Source organism: Monodon monoceros, unplaced genomic scaffold (assembly GCF_005190385.1).
Source record: "Monodon monoceros isolate NGI ecotype Baffin Bay Population unplaced genomic scaffold, NGI_Narwhal_1 Super_Scaffold_6, whole genome shotgun sequence".
In the NCBI taxonomy this organism is placed as follows: Eukaryota; Metazoa; Chordata; class Mammalia; order Artiodactyla; family Monodontidae; genus Monodon; species Monodon monoceros.
This window is the reverse complement of record NW_021703783.1, coordinates 752143-774656: the sequence shown is the minus strand read 5'-3', so window position 1 is coordinate 774656 and position 22514 is coordinate 752143. Positions and strand designations below refer to the sequence as shown.

Below are 22514 nucleotides of genomic sequence, written 5' to 3'. Positions count from 1 at the left end.
CCTTCGGGCCTCAGCCCAAACCTCGGAGCGGTCAACACAGGCGGTGACCGAAGGCAACACGTACACTCACCTGATGGAGTTCATGGCCAGCTGTTTGAGTGTCCTCAGGTCGGCCGTCATCCCCCCGATGCCCATGAAGGCCTCGTAGAAATCATAGGACAAGCCTTTGGCTCCAAAAGTAGCGGGGTCATCAGAGCTGATGACCATGGGGTACCCGGTGGCCATCAGCACAGCTGCAGGGTGGTTTCTTAGGTCAGACACCAGCTTCAGAACCTGCCCAGTCAGAGACAACCGTGCATGCATGAAGAGCCATCACAAGGAAGGTGAGGCCGTGAGTATAATCGGGCCTTGCCATCCCCGTCACTGTTCTGAGCATTGGGACTCTGGGTGATCCTGACGCAGGAAGAGCCGGTCCTCCCATGATTCCTCGTTTTCTCCACAAACATCTGGTCTCTCTTGGTCCTGCTCGCAGCAGCTGCCCAGCAGTGGGACCCCACACTACCCGCTGCGTGTCCGTCCTGGGCCCCTTTAGCTTTGTCCATAGCTTCACCCGTAATCCCGCCCCACTGGGGACCCTCATTACTATGAATGGTTTAGGCAAAGCCCATTCCTACATAACTTCACGAACGGGAGTGAGAGAGTGGAGGGACAGAGAAACCAAGGGAGTTAACGGAGAGATTATGCCGGAGAAAGGTTGGCCGTGGCTGGGGGAGGAGAGTGCCCTCCACTGGCCCCAGGGAGCCTGCGTACCTGGTTGGAGATGGGACAGACTTCGATGGGGATGTCCTTCTTCCAAGCCTCAGCCCAGACGGCAGGGTGTTTGCTCAAAGCAAACCCATGGCCAATCCTGGTCGAGTTCAGTATCAGGGCATCCAGAACGTTTCTGTCTGCAGAAGTACCCTGCCAGTCTAGGAGTAAAGGGGGTGGGTCTTCAGTAGGATGGATGGGACCCACAGACCATCTGCAGGTGAAAGGCCCAGACTCCCCAAGCAGGAAAAGGAAGAGAAATGAACATTAACACAAAAGCGCACATGCGCACACGTTTTCCTTATGACGATGCTGAAGAGAGGTACGGCCTGCCTATAGGTACGTATGTATATATGTACGTATGTAACAGTTGAGGAAGTTGAAACCCACACAGGCTTTATAAACTCAAGCAAGGTCCTCAGGTAGGAAGCAGCAAAACTGGGTTTCAAGCCTTGGTCTACCTGACCCACCGTCCAGATTCTTTCTTTCCATTTTACGTTTGTTTCCAGAGATGTTTTCTGGGAATTTCATGTGTAGGGTCTCTACAGCAATGTGCTACAGACTCGGTCACTCGAATGATTTCTACGAACTTTAATTTCTATCTGTGACAGAGCTCTTGGGACAGCCCGTGGCAGGATGGCAGCGGCTGGCAGGAACCAGCCACCCCGAGGCGGCTTCCTGCTGGCAGGGCCTCGCTGGAGGTGAGAATGGCAGTTCGGACTCTGCCAGCCTGGGGAGGGAGGGTGCGGGTGAGGACTCCTGCAGCTTCCCCCCAGTACAAGGAGGTGCCCTGGAGGAAACAGCTCCTCTCTGGTCACGCCTGGTTGTGACCTCACTATCTGGGACCAAGTGGGGTGAAATCCCGGACCCAGAAAGAAAGCAGAGGTTACTTATTGCGGGAGATCACAGAAGACCTAATTGTGAGACCCGGGTGTGAGGGCCCCATGCCTGGAAAAGCATCCTGACTGATTCACATGGGAAATGTGAAAACTCCACTTTTCTGTTGGGAATGAAGCCCAAGTATTCCCATTGCTGGTGAGGGCATGTGCTTCGGGTGGATTTTCACTAGTTCCCTAACTACTACTTCTTTTCAAAGATTTTCTTCTTTTTAACTAAAGGTATTAAATACCCAAGTCCTGGCAAAATCCTCTCCTAGGACCATGCGTCTTGGAATTGAGATGATTTCACAGAGGTGAGTATGATTTTCCCAACCAAACCACGTGGTCTTCAAGGCTAACGCCCCCCCCTACACACACCATCTCCACTTCCCCACCCCCACAAAAAATTCTTTAAATCTCCTAGAACAGCTTGGATCTAAATGGACTTGAAAATAATGTCAGGAAAAAGAGATTAACGCGGGATTTCCCTGGCGGGACTTCCCTAGTGGTCCAGTGGTTAAGACTCCACGATCCCTGGTCAGGGAGCTAGATCCCGCATGCCGCACGGCAAAACTAAGAGTCTGCGTGCCGCAACTAAGAGCTCGCGTGCCACAACTAAGACCCGGGGCAGCCTAAATAAATACATAAATGAGAGATTAGTGCACAGGAGCCTTCCTCTGATAGATGATGAGACACCAGGGTTTAAGCCTGGCTATGAAATCCCAGCTCCCACGGCTCTGCCCTTGTCTCCTAGGTCTTCTCAGGTGGCAGGAGCCCAAGGTGCTCTGAGGGGTGCCAGTCGGGATGCAGCAGGTCTAAGCCCCCCAAATCTTCCCTGGGATCTGATGTCGCAGCTGTGACCTGGTGCTGCTTCTGCTGAGGGTCGACGCGTTTTATTTAAGGTCTGGAATGTCTGGAGGCTGAGCGACGACCAGTGGGCCCGTGGACTGAGCTTTGAGGAGCAGAGGCATGGCTGGGCGGATGGCATTTCAGAAACAAGGGCAGCCAGGCTGCCTGAGTGGGGTGGGGTCCCCCCTTCAGGCTGGTGGGTGTGGACAGTGCCTCCCAGACGTGGCGCTGGTCTGGTGGTCCCTCTCCCACCACTTCCCGGTGTGCCACTTTGCAGGGGAGTCGACCTCAAAAGCACAGTTCATGCCTTATAAAAAGGAGATCATCAGAAAGGTTCCCAGCTCCTTACCGTGGACCAATTACTGTGTTTGGCTGGAGCCTTGGGCTCCTCACCTGTAAATGGGGGTAAAAGCGCCCTCCTGGCAGGACCGGCTGAGAGCTATGAATAACGTATGTGAAGGGCAGCTGCCCCAGTATCACTGTCCCTCCTTCTCCGAGTGTTGCTGTCAGGACAGATGTGATAATGTACGTGAAAGGGACAGGTGCCGCGAGACGGCTTGGGGCTGTCAGTCCACTTCCCGGTGTCCCGTCCGTGCCCTCGGAGATGGCCAGGGCCCCTGCCCATCACCCCCTCTGTCCCCGACGGGGTCATAGGCTCACCTGTCTCTCCGGCGTGGAAGAAGTAAGGCAGCTTAATGCCCCGCGAGGCTGGAATCATCAAAACCTCCTTGTAGTCATACAGGGAGTGGCCCGTGTCCTCTCGCCCCACCTGCAGGACAGAGTTGGGGGCCTTGCTGGTGTGCCCTGCAGCCCTGTACCTGCCAGCACTGCTCGGGCCTCAGGCACACAGCCTTTTGAGAGGGACCAGTAGCAGGACTGGGAAAGAAAAAGAGAGCGCGTTGCCCCGAAAGAACTCCCCCCTTATTCAGAGGCTGTACCTCGACCCTCCCAGCCTTTGCGTGGTGTCCTGCACACGGCCTTCCCAGCCCTGCACTCCAGCCCGAGCTCCTTGTTGGGGGAGAAAGAGACTCAGAGAGACACAGAGACAGAGACAGAGAGGGCGGGAGAGCCTGAGCCCTAGACCAGGGTCGGGAGGATTCTGGCCTTCGACCCCTGGGCTCCCCGGGCCTGGCAGCTCCCAGCAGAGTCCCTCAGCTGTAATTAACCCCACAGCAATTGCACCAAAGTCGGCTCTTCAAAGGGAGCCCCACCCCCAGGGGCGGGAGTGAGAGAGGCTTGGGAGAGAAAGCGGGGAGGGGCGCTGACACTCTCGTGATAACACAAGCTGGGTGCTCAGCGCAGCAGGACGGAGCGCAGACCCCAGCCGACCCTTTGAACAACACCAGCCCGGCTTCCCTCGAGGACGCGTGCACCTGAGTCCTGTAGGGACCGGTTGGGAGGCACCGCAGACAGAGGGGAAAAGGGGTTGGAGAGGCCGGATCCCTTGAGCAGCCCCCAAGGACCCCAGGAGGACACCCTGGTCCAAAGAAAACAATTTCTTGAGATCCGCTCCCAGGGTCCTGGAGGGTCTGAAAGTAAGGGCTTCAGCACAGTCTCGAGTAAAATGCGCAGATTCTGGGAGAGGGGGTCGGGTGCCTTTAGCCAGTTAGATTAATCTAGCTTCTTAGTGAGATTAAGGAGTTGTCACCTGGAAGTGTGGCCTGGCTGTTATTTGGGGCAGGGGGGTGAGGGGGCTTTGGAAACAGCTGGGGTGAAGGGGGAGGGGCCGCTTTTGGATCCTGGACGGTACGCTTAGGCCCAGCCCCATGTCTCCTTCCAGACACCCCAGCCCTGGGCTGCAGCTTGAAGAGCGATGTGTCGTGGGCATTGAGGCCAGAGCAGGGCAGAGGCCGGGGAGTGGGGGGCAGCCCCTCATCCTGGCCCTTCCTTGCTCTGGAGCTTCCCTTTCTAGCCTTTTTCTGAACTTTTCTGCTCTCCCTTCCCCACCCCCCCCAGGCCCCGAGGGAGGGTGCCAGCCACCCAGCTCTTCCCAGAGGGCCTTGGGCTGGGCCCATTACCAGGTCAAAGCCCGCCACCATCCCGGGGAACTTGGCTCGAAGTTCCATGGCTGTCTGGATGGATTTCGTGATGGCGGACGCATCTTTGGACCTGTGGGAGAGATGGAGAGAAGCACGGGCGCAGGCTCCTCGGGGCCAATGGGTGTAGTGAGCGCCCCTCACGGCCAGCCTGGCCTCGCCCAGGGCACCCAGCCGCCCTGCCCACACGACCCCGCCCCATCCAGGCTGTTGTGCCCCCCAGGTGCCACATCACGGAGAAATTCTGCCCAAATCCATCCTTTCAAGGACTCCGGCGGGGCCCACAGAGAGCGCAGGCTCTGGAAAGCCAGTGGGGACAGGGACCCACGGGGTCAAAACAAATAGTGGTTTTATTGGTCTGCATTTGACTGAAGCAAAGCGGCCATGCCCGAAACTTGCCCCGCATCCCTGAGAGGATGGTCCTGGATGTGCCCAGCCCACTGTTCCCTGGGCACCTGTGAAACACCACAGGCCACCCAGTCCCTGCCAGGGCAGCTGGGCCTGGGCCCTGGTTCCGTCAGCAAGGCCCGGGCACTGCAGAAACCACACGACCAAAGTGTCTCTTCTCCCCTGCACGTCTCTCCCTTCCAGCCCAGGGCAGGGAAAAGGCGGGAGCGACACCACGGAAGCACAAAGAGAAAAGGCACAAGTCCATGATGGGGCCGAGGCATCGGCCCACTTGTTCCATCCCCGGCTCTGTGAGCCCCACACCTGCCCGTCCCTCCTCTGCACCGGGAGCAGCTGCCTCCGTCCCAAGCGCCAAGGGGACGCCGTGCGGCCGCACTCCTGACACCGGCCCCCGGGAGCCTCCACCGTCCACCACTGCCAGCTCCACCCTGGCCCACCAGTTCTGGTGGCCCCAAGCCTCACCAGGATGGGAGGGGGCTCCAGGGAGGTCTGACTGCCCTTCCACCTCCCCCGGCGGGGGGCTGAGCAGGCGGGGTCTGCCCTCCCCAAACCCTCCGGCTGGACACGGCGCCGACTGTCCAGACTGGCTGCTTTCTGACAGAAGGGAGACCCTTCCTCGGGAAAATCTGAATTCCGCTGGAGGCTTCCTTCTCTTGCTTGGGGCAAGGGTGAGTCTTTCTTTGCAGCTCCCAGAGGTCTCCACACAGACGTGGCTGCCGTGAGGCAGAACCCGGCCGCAGATTGAAGCAAAAAACATTCAGGCAAAAACACTAAACCCGTAACTGATGACCCAGGCCAGCGTGGGTCACAGCCTGGAATGAACTGGAAAGTTGCCACAGTTCTTCATTCCAGCCTGGTCGGGATTTCAGAGTGGATTCTGCACGCCCGCTACGGCACATGGAGTCCCCCGGGGTCTCTGGCCCCAGCCTCCCAGCCCCTCCCCCCCGCCCCACCCCCGTCTCCTCCTAGCTCCTTCAGCTTCAGCCGTGCTCGCTCTCACCTGTGATCCGAATAAATGAGTTTGATTCCAATAAACCCAGGATGCTCTTTTGCAAAATTACGAGCCACTTCTTCGTACAACCTCACCGACCACTCTGGGCTGTAGACCGTCCCGTTCAGTTCATACACCTGCGAGGGAAGCATGGTCCCGACCAGATGTCAGAGGTGAGCAGAGCAGGTCTCCAGTCCCAACTGCCAACAGTCTCCAAAACTAGGTTGGACTCTGTGATGTCCTTGTTCAGTGCCTGTGACGGCCTCTGAGGTTGATCAGAAGTCCCAGCCCCGAATGGGATAATGCTCTTTGGTGCCACGAGGCTGGGATGTCTGCCTCTTGTTCAGGGCTGGGTCCTGGCACCTAGAACAGTGCCTGGCACATGGTCGGTGCTCAGTAAGCGTTTGTGCAGCGAATGAGGAACAGGCCAGCTGACAACAGGACACAAGCCATAAAAGGTGTTCCAAGGACCCACTTCATCTCCCCACTCTCCCACCCCGAGGCAGGGGACCCCTGAGGTGGCCAAGCCACTAGGGACACCAAGAGCGAAATGGTCAGGGGCAGAGTGGGAAGAGCCAGGGGTGCACAGTAGGTGAGACAAGAGAAAACATGCAGTGGGGAAGAGCAGGCTTTTTGCTTGTCCATCTCTGGGGGTCCTGAGGGGTATCAGATGTGCTGCCCCCAAAGATCCCACTTTTACATAAGGATTATTTTGAGCTAAAGGCAATTAAGAAGCACAGAAGCAGACAGAGCTCTGTGCCCTCCTTTCTGCCTCAGAGCAGGACATACATTTCTGTCTGTGAAGGCGCCCCCTTCCAGCTCCCATTCCGGGAAAACAGCCCTTATCACTGCAGACAGAAACTGGGCTCCTTCAGCCCAGTTCAACTGGGCTCCAAGCTGGATCTGAACAGATGAATCTGACTAAAATAACCCGTCTTCTATTAGTTCCCCCATACACTTACCTCCCCACAATTTACTGCACCTGGAAACCCAAACCTCTTTTCCTTTGTCTTATTGCTTTTCCACAATTTCTCACCATTTGTTAAAGTACTGTAGCATATAAGAACCTGGTCTACCCACTTCTTTGGGTCTTCACGTCTGTTCTATGAAGGTCTCCATGCACGTAAAAATTAAACGTTGACATCAAATGAAATTTCTATGCCTTTTCTCCTGTTAATGTGGCCTTTGTCAGTTTATTTTATTTTTTAAATAAATTTATTTATTTATTTTTGGCTGTGTTGGGTCTTCGTTGCTGCACACCGGCCTTCTTTAGTTGCAGCGAGCAGGGGCTACTCTTCGTTGTGGTGTGCGGGCTTCTCATTGTGGCGGCTTCTCTTGTTGTGGAGCACGGGCTCTAGGCACGCGGGCTTCAGTAGTTGTGGCACACGGGCCCAGTAGTTGTGGCTCACGGGCTCTAGAGCGCAGGCTCGGTAGTTGTGGTGCACAGGCTTAGTTGCTCCGCGGTATGTGTGATCTTCCCGGACCAGGGCTCGAACCCATGTCCTCTGCATTGGCAGGCGGATTCTTAACCACTGCGTCACGAGGGAAGCCCTGCTTTTGTCAGTTTAATTTGCACATCCCAAGAACAGAACGTAAGAAGGTAAAGGAAACTTACTTTCTTCCTTTCCTACTTACAAAGTTTTGTGGGGGTTTTTTTGGCTGCGTTGGGTCTTCGTTGCTGCGCGCGGGCTTTCTCTAGTGGCGGCGAGCGGGGGCTACTCCTCGTTGCGGTATGTGGGCTTCTCATTGCGGTGGCTTCTCTTGTTGCCAAGCACGGGCTCTAGGTGCGTGGGCTTCAGTAGTTGTGGCACGCAGGCTCAGTAGCTGTGGTTCGCAGGCAATAGAGGGTAGGCTCAGTAGTTGTGGTGCAGGGGCTTAGTTGCTCCATGGCATGTGGGATCTTCCCGGACCAGGGCTCGAACCCATGTCCCCTGCATTGGCAGGTGGATTCTTAACCACTGCACCACCAGGCAAGTCCCCAAAGGATTTTTTAAAAGAATGCTTTTCCTGTTACTGATCAAGGCATTCTGTTAGAATCTTCAAATCTTTGATGCTGTACTCCAGCAGTTCTCAAAGGATAGTCAAGGAGCCGCTGAGGGTCCCCTAGACTTTTGCAAAGTCTACAAATTCAAAACTGTCTTCATAAAAATGTTGAGATGTTTTCTTTTTCACTCTAAGTCTCTGAGAGTACAGAATTTTCCAGAAGCTGCATCACATATGGCAATATTGCTCTGACACAAAATAGATGGTGTAATTGTGTAGGCTTGTGCTTTGAAAATTTCTCAGTTTTAGTTTCTAATACTGGTTATATTATACAGGATATAGTAGATATAATCCACATAAACAAAAGCCCTTTAGGATCCTCAAAGATTTTGTGAGTAAAAGTTTGAGAACCATTGTATTAACTCAACCCAAAATTACTAGCTGACGTCATGTCATCTTGGCATTACCCACCTGATTTGCAGAAGGGAAGGACGGAATTCTGCCCCGTGCCTTGACTGCTCCGTCATTACAAGTCACCTGTCCAGACACCCCAGCTGGGTCGGAGATCCCTAAGAACGGGGTCCATGTCACTTGACCTTCCCACCTCCTCTCCTAGGACCAGAGGAGGAGTTCCAGAAACGCTTTAACCTAAGAAGAGTGCTGTCTACTTGCACCTTTTTCTTTCTTTTTTTTTTTAGTTCCCTGACCCAGGATCGAAAATGCACCCCCTGTAGTGGAAGTGCGACTGGACCACCAGGGAAATCCCTACTTCCAGCTTTAAAAATACTAAGACAGGGCTTACTGTACGGCACAGGGAGCTATACTCAATACCCTGTAATAACCCATAATGGAAAAGAATCTGAAAAAGAACAGATACATATATATGTGTGTAACTGAATCACTTTGCTGTGCATCTGAAACTAATACAACATTGTAAACCAACTATAGTTCAATTTAAAAAAAAAGTGCTATGTCTTTCCTCGCGGTCCAGTGGTTAGGACTCCATGCTTCCACTGCAGGGGGCATGGGCTCCATCCCTGGTTGGGGAACTAATCCTGCCTGCTGCACACTGCAGCCAAAAAAAAGAAAAAGTAAGCCCCACGCAGCACGTTTTAGGGGATGGGTGGATAGATGGATGTTGGGGGGGCACAGGAGACAGAAGAAAGAAACTTAAATATATAGATCAACACATGATATTCTGCCTAAAGGAAGATCCCTGGCAGGTTAATCGAGTCTGCATGGCTACACAAAAGGTGCCACGGAGGCCTGATGCACTCAGGGTGGTTCACACTCATGGATTCTGTCAGCGGTCCCACTGCTGGTTCCCGTGGCGCAGAGAGCGACAAGGGCAGACACTGAAGCCGCATCCAGAGCATTTCCTGGTCTTCTGGCACCCCAGTAAGTCTCCCCTGGGGCCGCCCAGGCCCCGAGCTCATGCCCCTCTGGCCTCCAGCCTCTGCCCAAGAAACTGCAGCCTTGATGGGAGCACCAAGATGGGAATCTGAAAGCGCAAGGGCCCCCCACTTGCAGGAGTGGAGACCCTTTCCAGGGTGAGACCTGAAGCCCCTCACAGCCGCACTGGTGCAGTTAGAACAGGCTCTGAAGCCAAGCCTCAGAGGAAAGTTCTCATCTGGTTTGAGGTTGTGGTCAGCCTTCTGGGTTCAGGCTCCAGTGAGCTACAATATATTCCAAACCAATCATACCACAGAGGTTTGTTGCAAGGATCAAATCAGTTAATATTTGTAAAGCACTCAGAAATGGTAACTAGGTCATATGGTAGTTCTATTTTTAGGGGGTTTTAAAAATAAATTTACTTATTTCTTTTTGGCTGCGTTGGGTCTTCGTTGCTGTGCGCGGGCTTTCTCTAGTTGCAGTGAGCGGAGGCTACTCTTAGTTGTGGTGCGCGGGCTTCTCATTGCAGTGGCTTCTCTTGTTGCAGAGCACAGCCTCTAGGTGCGTGGGCTTCAGTAGTTGTGGCACTCGGGCTCAGTAGTTGTGGCTCACAGGCTTAGCTGCTCCGCAGCATATGGGATCTTCCCAGACCAGGGCTCGAACCTGTGTCCCCTGCACAGGCAGGCGGATTCTTAACCACTGCACCCCCAGGGAAGTCCCTATTTTTAGTTTTTAAAAGAACCTCCATATTGTTCTCCATAATAACACAGCACTCCCACAACTGGGCATATACCCTGAGAAAACCACAATTCGAAAAGATACATGCACACCAATGTTCACTGCAGCTCTATTTACAACAGCCAGGACATGGAAGCAACCTAAGTGTCCATCGACAGATGAATGGGTAAAGAAGATGTGGCGCATATATACAATGGAATGTTATTCAGCCATGAAAAGGAACAAGATTGGGTCATCTGTAGAGACATGGATGGACCTAGAGTCTGTCATACAGAGCGAAGTTAAGTCAGAAGGAGAAAAACTAATATCGTATATTAACACATATGTGTGGAATCTAGAAAAGTGGTACAGATGAACCTATCTGCAGGGCGGGAATAGAAACGGAGACGTAGAGAATGGACATGTGAACAAAGTGGGGGAAGGGGTGTGGGATGAACTGGGAGATTAGGTTTGACATAAATACACCACCACCTGTAAAAAAGATAGCTAGTGGGAACCTGCTGTATAGCACAGGGAGCTCAGTTTATTGCTCTGTGGGGACCTAGATGGGTGGGATGGGGGGCGCGGGAGGGAGGTCCAAGGGGGAGGGGATATGTGTATACCTATAGCTGATTCACTCCATTATACAGCAGAAAGTAACACAACGTTGTAAAGCCACTCTACCCTAATAAAATTTTGAAAAAAGAAATGATAACTAGTAATACCGTGTTGTTATCAGCAACCTATGGCCAGATGCAGAAAAACAACTCAAATTTGCAGTTGTCCTGCAGGAAGATGAGTTACCATCTGAGAATGTGACAACCTGTAAGTACAAGAAGCGGTCTGTCATTCGTCTACGGCTCAGGGGTACAGAAGCGGCTATGTCTCTGTAATAAGCCCCCTTGGATTAAAAACACACTGGACTCAATTTAGATGATCTCAAATCCTGCAGTTTACTTGAGGCGGTGTATATTTGTGGGGAAGTTATTCAAACTACATACTACTTTCCTAAACTAGTACAAGATTACAAATTCCCGTTGTCTATGATATTATGGAATTAAAGAATTTGAAGCTGAAGGAACAGAAAGGAAATGTGGGGGCAGCGTTGCTTAAGGTCACACAATTAGCTTGTGTCAGACCAGAAACTAGGACTCAGAAGCTCTAGTTCCGAATGCAACCAGCTTCCACTTCTAGAGCCGGATTCACTTAAAAAGCACGAACTGAGCTTCTGCTACGTGCCAGGCATATGCCGAGAGCTTTCCATCGATCTCATTTAACCCTAAAAACTGCACTGTTGGGTAGGTCTTATTTTACAGATGAGGATTTTGAGGCTCCCTGGCTGGAGTGGGGGGCTGGGGGTCGGCGGCATCGCGGTGGAGGGGCGCTGTCTCAAAGTCTCCAACCACCTAGTGAGGAGAAAATGCCTGGATCCCACCCCGGATTAATTAAATTCTGGGGGTAGAACCTGGTTTTTTAAACTCGCCCGGGTGATTCTCATGTAATAATGTACCTCTAGGCTGGAGATCTACCGTTTTCGTCGATTTCACAGCCTTGTTTAGAGCGCGATCACAGCGCAACGTAGTAGGAAAGCGCGGCCATCGGGATTCCGCAAAGCAACACCAATGACGTGAAACACGGGTCACTAGAGCAAAAAGCCAGGTGGAGTTTCTAATGAAGGATTCTGCTAAGAATCCAGGACAAAACCCTGGGAGTGGGTAGGGGGAGCAGTGGGACCGCTGGTTACACAGTGACAGCATCCAGGAAGCCGTCCGCGAACGACCATCCTGAGCTCCCTCGCCCCCGACGTGTCCCCCCCCACCCCCGAGACCGCCCACGGGTAAATGCCCGCTGGGCTAGCTCCTGTGCATAATCCCCTGGGAGCTCCTCTCGGAAGGCTGGCCCGACCCAGTCTGAGTCTCCGATTCCGGCCGAGGGGGCGGGGATGGGGCCCAGGAGCTCAGACCCGCCTAGCAACTGTTGCTACGGGTGAGTGGCCTTTGTGATGGAGCATTAGTGACACAATAGGAGGCTGGGCAGTGGCATAGTCCATCAACAGCATCCCAGGCCCTGAATTAGCCCCACAGGCAAAGAGGGGGAGGCAGGGGGCCCAGAAAAGAATTCCAGTTAATGTGTTGATGGCTCCCCTACTCTGGCTAAGGGGGCGTTAGGCAAAGACTCCGGACTGCAAGGGCCCTTTGTTCCAGGGTCAGACCAGAGCAAACAGCAAATCCCATCCCCCTCAGTCTTCACCCCAGCCCACATCCCAGCCGCCCTCCACCTTCAGGGAGCCCTCGCTGGGTGCTGGAGGAGGCGGGGAGAGAGGCTAGCTGGGCAGGTCCCCAGGGCAGACCCCAGAGCCAAGTGTCCCCAAGGGGCGTGGGGAGGGGGGAGGGGGGTTGGAAGCAAGGCCCAATTCCTTGCAGCTTCCCCAAATACCTCCCCAGGGGCTCAGACCCCCGCTCGGCACCTCTCTCCCTCCTCTCCCCTTCCCCCTAAGGAGCCCAAGGCTCCTCCCCAAGGGGAGGCCTCCCTCCCACTCCCCACTCTGTGAAAGCTGCCAGGATGTGCCCACAGGCAGCGACACCCCCAGGCCGGAAGCCCATCAGGGAGCTCCTTTTGAGATGCGTGTAGCCCCACAGGGTTTCTCAAAGCCCAGCACCCCGGCCCCTGGCCCGTCCCTACTTACTGCCCACATGGCCTGGGTCAGGCTCTTTGACCCTTCTGAGCCTCAGTTTCCACATCTGCAAAGTGCAGGTGGTGAGGCTCAAAGGAGACCATGCAGATAAAGTGCTTTCAAAAGGTCTTGAAGTGTGGCCTGGGTCAGATCATCTGAATGGGAACCGAGGGGCGCGGGGGACAGGGGCGTTTGGCTAGTTAACTCGTCAGCTTCCTAGCCCAACCCAAGACCCAAGGTTTGGGACCCTGGGAGGTCAGGGTCCAAAGAGCACCTCCAACTTAGTCCCATGTACACCTACCACCCCTAAGCGTGATTATCACCTCTGGAGCCTCTAGAGGACTCTGCCGGGTCTGAAATGACTCACAGTCATTTCCCTCGCTGGGAAACCAGGGCTGACATACACACGGGGGGATTCAAGGAGAGGAAGCCGGTCCCAAGAAGGTGGGGGGGTGTGGTGGAGGCAGGGCTTAAACCAGACTCCAGAGGAGGATGGGCTTGGGGGCGGGGCCCAGGCTGGGCGAAGGAAGGGATTTCCGGCCAAACAGGGGACTAATGGCTCTGGGAGATGCACTGGCCTCTTCCCTGCACGGGCTCGTCCAGGGCCAGCTCATCTCTTTCCGAAATTCTTCTCTTAGTAGAAGGGGGACTGGACCCTCTCTTTTCTTTTGAAAGGATCGTTTGTACCCAGGACTTACTGACTCTGCTCACAAGGCTGATGAAGACTCTCCTGGGGGCCGAGGTCAGGCCCACTCCCACTTCCCAAGAATCAGAAATAGGTCTGCAGGTCTGTGCTCAGCGTGAAACCGGCAAACAATCACCAGATCCTGGTGGAGATGCACACCCTCACCTGGGCCGACCTCAAGGAGGTGTGAACATATCCCAGGAAAAGGGGGTCATCCAGGATACACAGGAGAGTAGAGACCTGGAAGTGGGGGAAAGGGGGCGCTGACTCAGGACGGGAAGGACGGGTTCTCAGGGCTAGAGCAGCCTCCACGACAGGGTCCCCGAACCCTTCAAGTCAAACTAGGGCAATAGAGTCAGTTTAGGGATCCCACCCAGGATTTAAAAATTAGCCTCCGAATGCAAAAATATCAGATAGTTTGGCTTCAGGAGAAGTTAAGATTTGCCCTCACCCCAAGGCAATAGAAATAAAAACAAAAATAAACAAATGGGACCTAATCAAACTTAATAAGCTTTTGCACAGCCAAGGAAACCATAAAAAAACCAAAAAGACAACCTACGGAATAGGAGAAAATATTTGCAAATGATGCAACTGACAAAGGCTTAATCTCCGAAGTATACAAACAGCTCATACAGTTCAACAACAAAAAAACAAACAACCCAATCGAAAAATGGGCAGAAGATTTTAATAGACATTTCTCCAAAGAAGACATACAGATGGCCAGTAGGCACACGAAGAGATGCTCAACGTCACTAATTATTAGAGAAATGCAAATCAAAACTACCATGAGGTACCACCTCACACCAGTCAGAATGGTAATATTAAAAAGTCTACAAATAACAAATGCTGGAGAGGGTGTGGAGAAAAGGGGACCTCCTCCACTGTTGGTGGGAATGTATGTTGGTGCAGCCACTATGGAGAACAGTATGGAGGCTCCTCAGAAAACTAAAAATAGAGCTACCATATGATCCAGCAATCCCACTCCTGGGCATATACCCGGACAAAACTATAATTCAAAAAGGTGCGTGCACCCCTACGGTCATAGCAGCACTATTCACAATAGCCAAAACATGGAAATAACCTAAATGTCCATCAACAGACTGGATAAAGATGTGGTGCATATATACAGTGGAATATGAGTCATAAAAAGAACGAAATAATGCCATTTACAGCAACATGGATGCAACTAGAGATGGTCATACTAAGTGAAGAAGTTAGAAAGAGAAAGACAAATACCATATGATATCACTTATATGTGGAATCTAAAATATGGCACAAATGAACTTATCTACAAAACAGAAACAGACTCACAGACGTAGAGAGCAGACTTGTGGTTGCCATGGGGCAGAGGAATGGACGGGGAGTTTGGGGTTTGGGCTGGGAGATGCAAACTTTTACATTTAGAATGGATAGACAACAAGGTCCTACTGTATAGCACAGGGAACTCTATCCAGTCTCCTGGGATAAACCATAATGGAAAAGAGTATTAAAAAAAGAATGTACATAAGTATACTACCATGTGTAAAATAGATAGCTAAAGGGAACTTGCTTAGCACAGGGAGCTCAGCTTGGTGCTCTGTGATGGCCTAGTCGGGTGGGGTGGTAGTGGGGAGGTCCAAGAGGGAGGGGATGCGTGTATGTGTATGGCTGATGTACTTCACTGTGCGGCAGAAACTAACACAACATTGCAAAGCAGTTATACTCAAAAAAAAAAAAAAAAGAATGTCTGTATATGTAAAAGAGTCACTTTGCTGTACAGCAGAGATTGGCACAGCACTGTAAATCAATTATATTTCAATTAAAAAAATTTGTCTTCAAGAGAGAATTTACTGATGGGAAAGCATACGTGACTGGTCTGATTGATAATTTTCTCTGAAAACTGCATTCTGACTTTCTTGTGTATACATCTGTCTCTTATGACTTTGGTCAATGTGTGTCAGTCCTGGAGCCCTTTTGCTTCTGGGTGTACAAACAGTAAAATTTCTGAGCCAATAAAGACCATGGAATACGGTAACAAAACCAAAATAGTGCCACCCTTGAAGTCAGTTCAAATTACTGAGTGTGGCAAGGCCTTGGCACACTCAATAATTTGGATGAATGGACAGACCAGTTTGGATACTGTCGGGGAAGCGCTCTCAGCTGGACATCACACCTCTTCCCATCAAACACTCCTCAAACGTTCCAAGCTTTATAAACCTCATCTACCCTCACACCACAACTCGGCTCCACGAGCGGTTTTGGTGCCACAGCTCCTGGGGCTCCCGCTTCGAGGGGTCAGGGGAAGTTCCCTCCACCCTCCTTTGTCAAAGGCCTTGGGTCCCCAGTGCGGAGTCCACCCCAGGGACCCAGGCCCTCCTGTCAATCTTTAACTTGGTTAATCAGCCTGACTGTTGCCCTCGGGATTGCAGGTCGGCTTACTAGGTGTCAGCTTTGCTTCCTGGCCTTTAAACTTCTCCAAACTGGGGGAAAGAGAGAGGACTTGTTTGGGGCCCTTTCATGTTGGGGGGTGCTGGCGGGGGGTCCCTTTGGCCCACCCAGCCTTAGGTAGTGCTGTTATCAAAACCTTTGTTTTAATCCCATCAATGTCCATTGTATCCATCCCATTTGTTTTTTTTTTGTGGAGTACAGGCTCCAGACACGCAGGCCCAGCAGCCATGGCTCATGGGCCCAGCCGCTCCGCGGCATGTGGGATCCTCCCGGACCAGGGCACGAACCCGTGTCCCCTGCATCTGCAGGCGGACTCTCAGCCACTGCGCCACCAGGGAAGCCCTTCATCCCATTTCTTAATAACCATCTATAGATTCCCACACTGCTGGGACCAGTCCTGTGACTCTCCCCTTAATAACCCTTTACAAATGTCTACCTTGTTGGAAAGAGTCCCGACTTCACCCTTCTTCTCACTCCCTTGTTAATTAATGGACCATTTTTATTAGCATCTGTAAGACCCATGAGGCAAAGCTAGGACACTGAATTCCATACGGCTTCCCAAACCATTTTGTTCGTTTGAGTTAAGGTAACCTTTTGGTCTTAACATTGGTACCAATAAAACAGGTGTTTACAAGGAGAGGTCTCTAAAAAATTTACCAATTTAGAAGTTTTTCCAGTTCAAAGTATCCATCCTCTGGCCATTGACAGTAAGATCCTAATACCAACTCACACCATAAGGCTTTCCGTGGCTTAACCATGAACAAAAGAGGTGTCCCAGGAGAGTGCAAAGGGCACAGCCTCACAAGCTCCAGAAAGTTCGCCCCCAAGGATGGTCTAAGGAAGCAAAGGCGGCCGTGAAGGTTGAGATGACAGAGGCCCCTTGTGGACGGAGACCCCTTGTGACAAACCCCCGGGAGCCAGCACAGTTGGACAAGGACGCTGGTTGCAAGCCCAGGTGTGGCCTGTGCTTCCGACCAGAGGTGACAGCTAGGAATCCCAGTCTATCAGACTGGCCACCAAATGCCCTGGTGCCTGCGCCTTCCAGACGGCAGGACCAGCCAAGTTTTCTCACTGGTGCTGAGGCCAAACTCTCAAGACATAGAACAAGAAAAAAGTAAAACCAATCAGACCAATGGTTTTCCTCCTTGTGACACAAAAGACAGAAACACAGAAAAACAGCGACCATCTCTGGGAGGAAAAGGATTCACAAGCCCAGAGCTGTCTTCCAAATTCACTGACCCAGAGGCCCTAAGGCCCGAGAACTAGCTCCACAAATCTTTTCTCCTGCTAATCTGATTTTAGAAAAGAGAAAAAGGACTCTTTCCACTCCTGTTTCCAAAAGCCCCTGCAGGCGGAGATCCAGCAAACTGACAGGATAAGGATTCTCAGCTTCTGCCAGGATCTCGGAGATGCAGGAGCCTGGGGCCAGGGGTGTCCAGCCAGTAAAGTTGAATCCAGCTGCCTAGGCCAGCTGGCCAACTGTCGGGGTGTAGGGGGAGACATTTCCATCTACCCTTCGAGGTTCTGGCTGGTCTGAGAATTAAACTGACATGAGACAGATTAACAGGAGAAAATCTAGCAAAAGTTTAATGACAGCTCTACGTGGGAGAGACCCAGGAAGACTGAGCCGCTCACCCAAATGGCTGAAGCCCTCACCTTAAATACCATCTTCAGCTCAAGACAAAAGAGGATGTTGGGGGGTAGGGGTTTGGGACTTCAAAGGGGAGGAAGGCAATTCACAGGGTGATAAAAAGCAAGTGTTTGGTAAACACATGTTTGCTGGGCCAGCAGGGACAGTGGGACAGAGTGGACTCTGGTGTCCAGGCCCTGAGGGGTCCCCCGACCACACCCGGTCGTATTCTCTGCAGAGACTCTGGTGCAGCTCTATGCTGAGAACAGGCCCTTTAGGTGCTTTTAGTCACTTAGGGGGAAGGTCAAAGGCTCTTCCTGAGTCTTTTGGGCCTTGATTGTTTCAGCTCGAAATAATCCACATGCCAAAGTGACACTTTTGGGGGCGAGTGTGCTCCCTTACAGCTCAATGCACACACTCTTGTGAGCCCCCTAAAGGTACTGGAAGAACGTTCCAATACCTCGGCTACTCCCTCAACCCCCAATCCCCACCTCCCCGCAAAAGTCCTCAGGAAAGTCCTCTTCCATACCCACCAGAAGGGTCCTCCCTCGCAGCTTGACCCGCCCGGGCTCCTTGTGGGACGCCTCCCCAGCCTGGAGCCCCAGCCACCCCGCTGCCTCCCCCAGCTCAGGTCTGCAAAGCTGAGGTCGGTCCGTCTCAGGTACCTGAGACCCCATCACCCTTTGCTTCTGGCCAACATACAAGGTCCTATGAGCGATTTGTTAATATTTTGACACTTTGGGATACTTTTGGACTCTTCTCAATCTTTTCCTTTTTTTTCTCTTTGACCTTTCTTCCTCAAAGTCAAATCAAATGTCTCTGTTGCCCATAGAAGACCCCGTGCTCCACAGAGAGGGCCCCCAGGAACTCACCAGACCTCACTCTACCTGCAACTAGACCCATTTACCAGATGAAAGGCTCAGCGGGCCTTGCACCAAGGCATCATCCTGTGGGACTCACAGTAGCGCATTTGGATAGGAAAGGAGACGGTCAAGGATGGTCTGGGCACGAGGCACTGCCCAGAGTCCAGGGCAGGTGCCCAGGCATCAGCACGGCCTGTGCATCTCGGGGGAGCTGGGCCAGGGGGATCACGAGGGAAGGGAGGTGACGGGCAGTGAGGGGCACGTGCCCAGTTTTGCAGGGCCCGCCCAGGGCTTCTTGCTCACATGGCCCCCGGAAAGACACCAGGCCCCTTGGGGGTGAAGCCGGCCCTCGGTCCTATGCAGCACCAGGGTGGGGAGCTCGTGAAGCCCTACAGGGTGAGAGCAGAGAGTCCAGCCTGAGCAGAGACGGACTCACCGGGTACAGCATGGCTCTGAGCTCCAGGTACAGCACATTGTCCTGGTAGAACTCCTCCAGGCCCTGGGAGATGTAGTCTCGGAATACCGGGGCGTAGCTCACGAGGCCCGCGATCGCGAAGAAGATGGTCTCGAACTTGGCCCAGACCGCGTCTTGGTTTGCATAAGTCGCCTGGGGGTTCTCGGTCACCAGAGTGAAATTCCTTAGCAGGCTGTCAGGATACAAAGGGTAGGCAGGGGCTTGCGGCAGGCCGTCAACCCCGGCCTGTAGGACTCCTGCCCGGGCTCCCTGATGGAGGCCCCCCACCCTGGGACCTCCAAGTGCTCCCCAGGAGACACCTGGCAGGATGCTCCCACCAGCCAGGCTCTGCTGTCCCCCTTGGCCTCTTAGCCAGGCTGACCCCACTGAACGGACATCTCAGACCAAGCTGTCCTTGGAGGGTGCTATGCACTGAATCGTGTCCCCCAAATTCAGATGCTGAAACCCTAATTCCTAATGTGAGATGAGGACTTTCAGAAGGTAATTAAGGTTAAATGAGGTCGTAAGGGTGGAGCCCTGACCCAGTAGGGCTGGTGTCCGAGACCCCAGGGGTGCACGCACAGTGAGAAGGCGGCCATCTGCCAACCCGGGAGAGAGGCCTTCGAGAAACCTGCCCACATCTTGATCTTGGACTTCCAGCTTCCAGAACTGTGAGAAAATACACTGGTATTCTTTAAGCCACCCCGTCTGTGGTATTCCATTGTGGCAGCCCCAGCAAACTCAAGCCCGAGGTCCGATGGAAGTAGTTGTGGACTTGGCAGTACAGGACCCAGGTTACTTCCCTGATTAGCCGTTTACCAGCTGTGTGGCCTTGGGCAACCTCCTTAAAATGCAGGCTGGGCTGCATTTTCTTACTTATCAAGGAAATACGTCAAGAAAGCCCTCTGTAGATCGTTCTACGATTAGAATAGTTATTATAATATTTGTATACAAGTCTGTTAGGAAGCTGGCCATCGTGTTTTCAGGCTGTTTCATCCATCCTGGGCCCTCTTGGCTCCAGGAGCTGGGAATCCCCTTGTCTCCGGCCTTCCTGAGGGTCCAGACAAATCCCGTTCAGCGCGGCAGCAGTGTCACTGGTCAAATCGGGTTTTAAACGTACCAGGAACTTGCTGCGGGAGCGGAAGGTGTTGAATGCCTTGGTGAAGCAAAGGATCCCATAAAGTTAAGAGAAAAAGCCTCCTGACTTCTTTAACGCCAGGTGTTTCTAGAAGGGTCTGTCCCACGGGGACAGCGCACACGCCAAGCCCACCTGCGCAGGTGCGAGACGGGTTCTTCCTGAACCACCACCCACCTGTGGTCAAACTCGGTGATGTTCGGCAGCCCCTTTCGAAACTTCTCCAGCAAAACCCACGCGGGACATTCTGTTGTGTTCAGGGTGGGGGGAGTCGAGCGAGCAAATCTGAACTGCGGGGTCCCCCTCGGGGTGAGGCAGAAATAGCAGTGGGGCCTGTAGGTGACGTTTCTCACCAGCCAGTCCACGCTGACGATGCTGAAGTCGTGGACGTGTAAGGCAGCCCCTGCAGGGAGAGGGGCGGGTGGGGTGAGGCGAGGGCAGCGGGGAGCCGGACCCCGGGGCTCGGGGCCGAGAGCCCAGCAGAGGCGGACGAGAGGGGCGCAGCTTTCTATGGGGCCACGTTCCTGGGGACACGGGGCCCTTTCCGTCTGTGGCGGCCTTGTCCCGGGGTGGCCCGGCCTCCTGGCTCCTTGACCCCGTCCCTCACCAGCAGGAGCCCTGGGTGGTCTCATCCAAGAGGCCGCAGGCAGGTTTGCAATCAGAAGGCTGGCCTCCATCTATTGGCTTCCAGCTCCCATGGGGAGCCTGACCCCCAGATGAGTCCTCCGGGCCCAGCGCAGCGTGAGGGGCGTGAGAAGACCGCCCCTGCCCGCCCACGCCAGCCTGTTCGCCCAGGGTCCCTGAGTCCCCCATCCTGTTCCGCGTCACCCCACACGCGGCCTGCCCACCTCCTGCTTCCCGCCAAGCCCTGCGGCTTCTGGCCTCCTTCAGACCTTACACCGACTCGAGGCTCAGGGTTCACCCCCTCTGCCCTCCGGCTGCGTCTGAGCACCTGGCCTGGACACTGGCCCCTTGGCAGGTGTCCCGCTGTGTGAGCTCTGGCGTGTCCCCTCTCTAAACAGGGAGGCTGCTTTAGCAACCTCACAGTTTTTACATTTTTTAATCTCTGTGATACTAAAAAAAAAGTATAGAAAGCTTGCAGCTGCAAGCTACGTGCTCAGGACCATGATTGTTCTACTGTTCACGGCGATGCGTCTATACAGTAGCGTCACCTGCAGATGGGCCCTTGCCCTCTACCTCTACAAGGATTAAATCACGAGCCGCTGCGGGTGCTGACCTTCGACACCCCTGAAAGGAGCTCAGGAATGAGGCCCTCTGTGCTCCGGGAAAAACTAACTCCTCTTATTTACAAAAACACTAAGATCCTTCACGGTGACGTCTGCTCTTGGTGACTAGCAGAAACTGCCTGCAAAAAACATGTGCTTCGGGCTCCCCTGGTTGGCGCAGTGGTTGAGAGTCTGCCTGCCGATGCAGGGGACACGGGTTCGTGCCCTGGTCTGGGAAGATCCCACATGCCGCGGAGCGGCTGGGCCCGTGAGCCATGGCCGCTGAGCCTGCGCGTCCGGAGCCTGTGCTCCGCAGCGGGAGAGGCCACAACAGTGAGAGGCCCGCGTACCGCAAAAAAAAAAAAAAACAACATGTGCTTCATCGCACGTACTCCCCCTTCACCAAAATCACGTAGGTACTGACCTTCCCCCTACCTCTCTGGAGCAGTTTCTCAGAGCTATCCGAAATGCTGTCTCCCGGGCTATAGTCCTCATTTTGTCCCAAATAAAACTGAACTCCCAGCTCTCACGTTGTGCACTTTTTTCCAGTGGACAGTAGCCATGAAGTACTAGAAATGTGCTGTTTATCCGGGACGCATCCTCTTCGTAACTTAGCCCCCAGAAAAGCTAGAAGAACGTATGCAGGGAGGGATAGGGTTCTTACAGGGGACAACGTCCAGCCCTGTCAGGGATGCCCGGTGATGTCCAAGCCCCCTCCCTGCCATCTGTCTGAGGCCGAGTCCCCTCGGAGCCAGGGTTTTGGTTTCAGGGTGGACGGCAGCCACGTGGAGCCCCCGCCCCGAGTCCACCAGCAAGGACTAGGACTCAGGGCCCCAGTGGAGTCTGGGCTCCACTCAAAACAAGAACCACCGGCTCCAATTTAGTCCCTCCGATGTCCCCAGGACCCCACAACCGTCCCCTCTAGACCCCTACCTTTTGGCATCTTCTTCAGGATGTTGAACACTGCACTTTTCTCAATGAGGCTTTTGGCTTGGAAGAAGTGCATGCTGGCTGGGATGCTCCCCGCCCTCAGGGCCTCCTGCATCTCAGCCTCCTTGAGGGCCCCGAGCCTCTGGTTGGCCAGCTCCTCCTCCTGCTTCAGCACCAGCTGCCCCCCGATACGCATCATCTTTTCTCTCATCAACAGCCGGTTTCGTGCTTCGTCTCCGGATGTGGCCGAGCAGAAAGAAGACGTGGCCACGGCCAGCAGCAGGGTGGGCAGGGCTGGCCGCCCTGACACGGACATTGGGATGCCTGGAGGAGGAAATCGCTCTGCTGGAGACTTGGGAAGGGGGGAGGCTGAAGATTTTAGTGTCGAAGCTGGACTGCCCTCCTCCCATCCTATACTCAGATGACCAGGAGGCAGCATGTACATGACACTTCTCCTTCTCTGAGATCCCAGAGAAGAGACCTCTGGGT

General features: G+C 53.6%; 1 protein-coding gene across 5 annotated transcripts in view; it reads right to left on the bottom strand.

Moving 5' to 3' along the window:
* The window catches only part of ADA2 (adenosine deaminase 2), a 29119-nt gene that overhangs the window by 1828 nt on the left and 4777 nt on the right, over positions 1-22514 (bottom strand). For 3 of the 5 annotated variants that reach the window (XM_029205533.1, XM_029205532.1, XM_029205531.1), the window contains exons 2-9: positions 22029-22349; positions 20047-20272; positions 18717-18927; positions 5919-6046; positions 4493-4583; positions 3135-3243; positions 751-908; positions 71-273 (exon numbers count right to left, since the gene is read on the bottom strand). In XM_029205533.1, coding sequence (XP_029061366.1) covers positions 71-273; positions 751-908; positions 3135-3243; positions 4493-4583; positions 5919-6046; positions 18717-18927; positions 20047-20272; positions 22029-22341 — 1439 coding nt within the window. In that variant the 5' untranslated portion in view covers positions 22342-22349. Of the gene's footprint in view, positions 1-70; positions 274-750; positions 909-3134; positions 3244-4492; positions 4584-5918; positions 6047-13525; positions 13601-18716; positions 18928-20046; positions 20273-21519; positions 21723-22028; positions 22350-22514 lie in introns of those variants that run through there. The other 2 variants (XM_029205535.1, XM_029205534.1) reach the window with 2 other exon arrangements.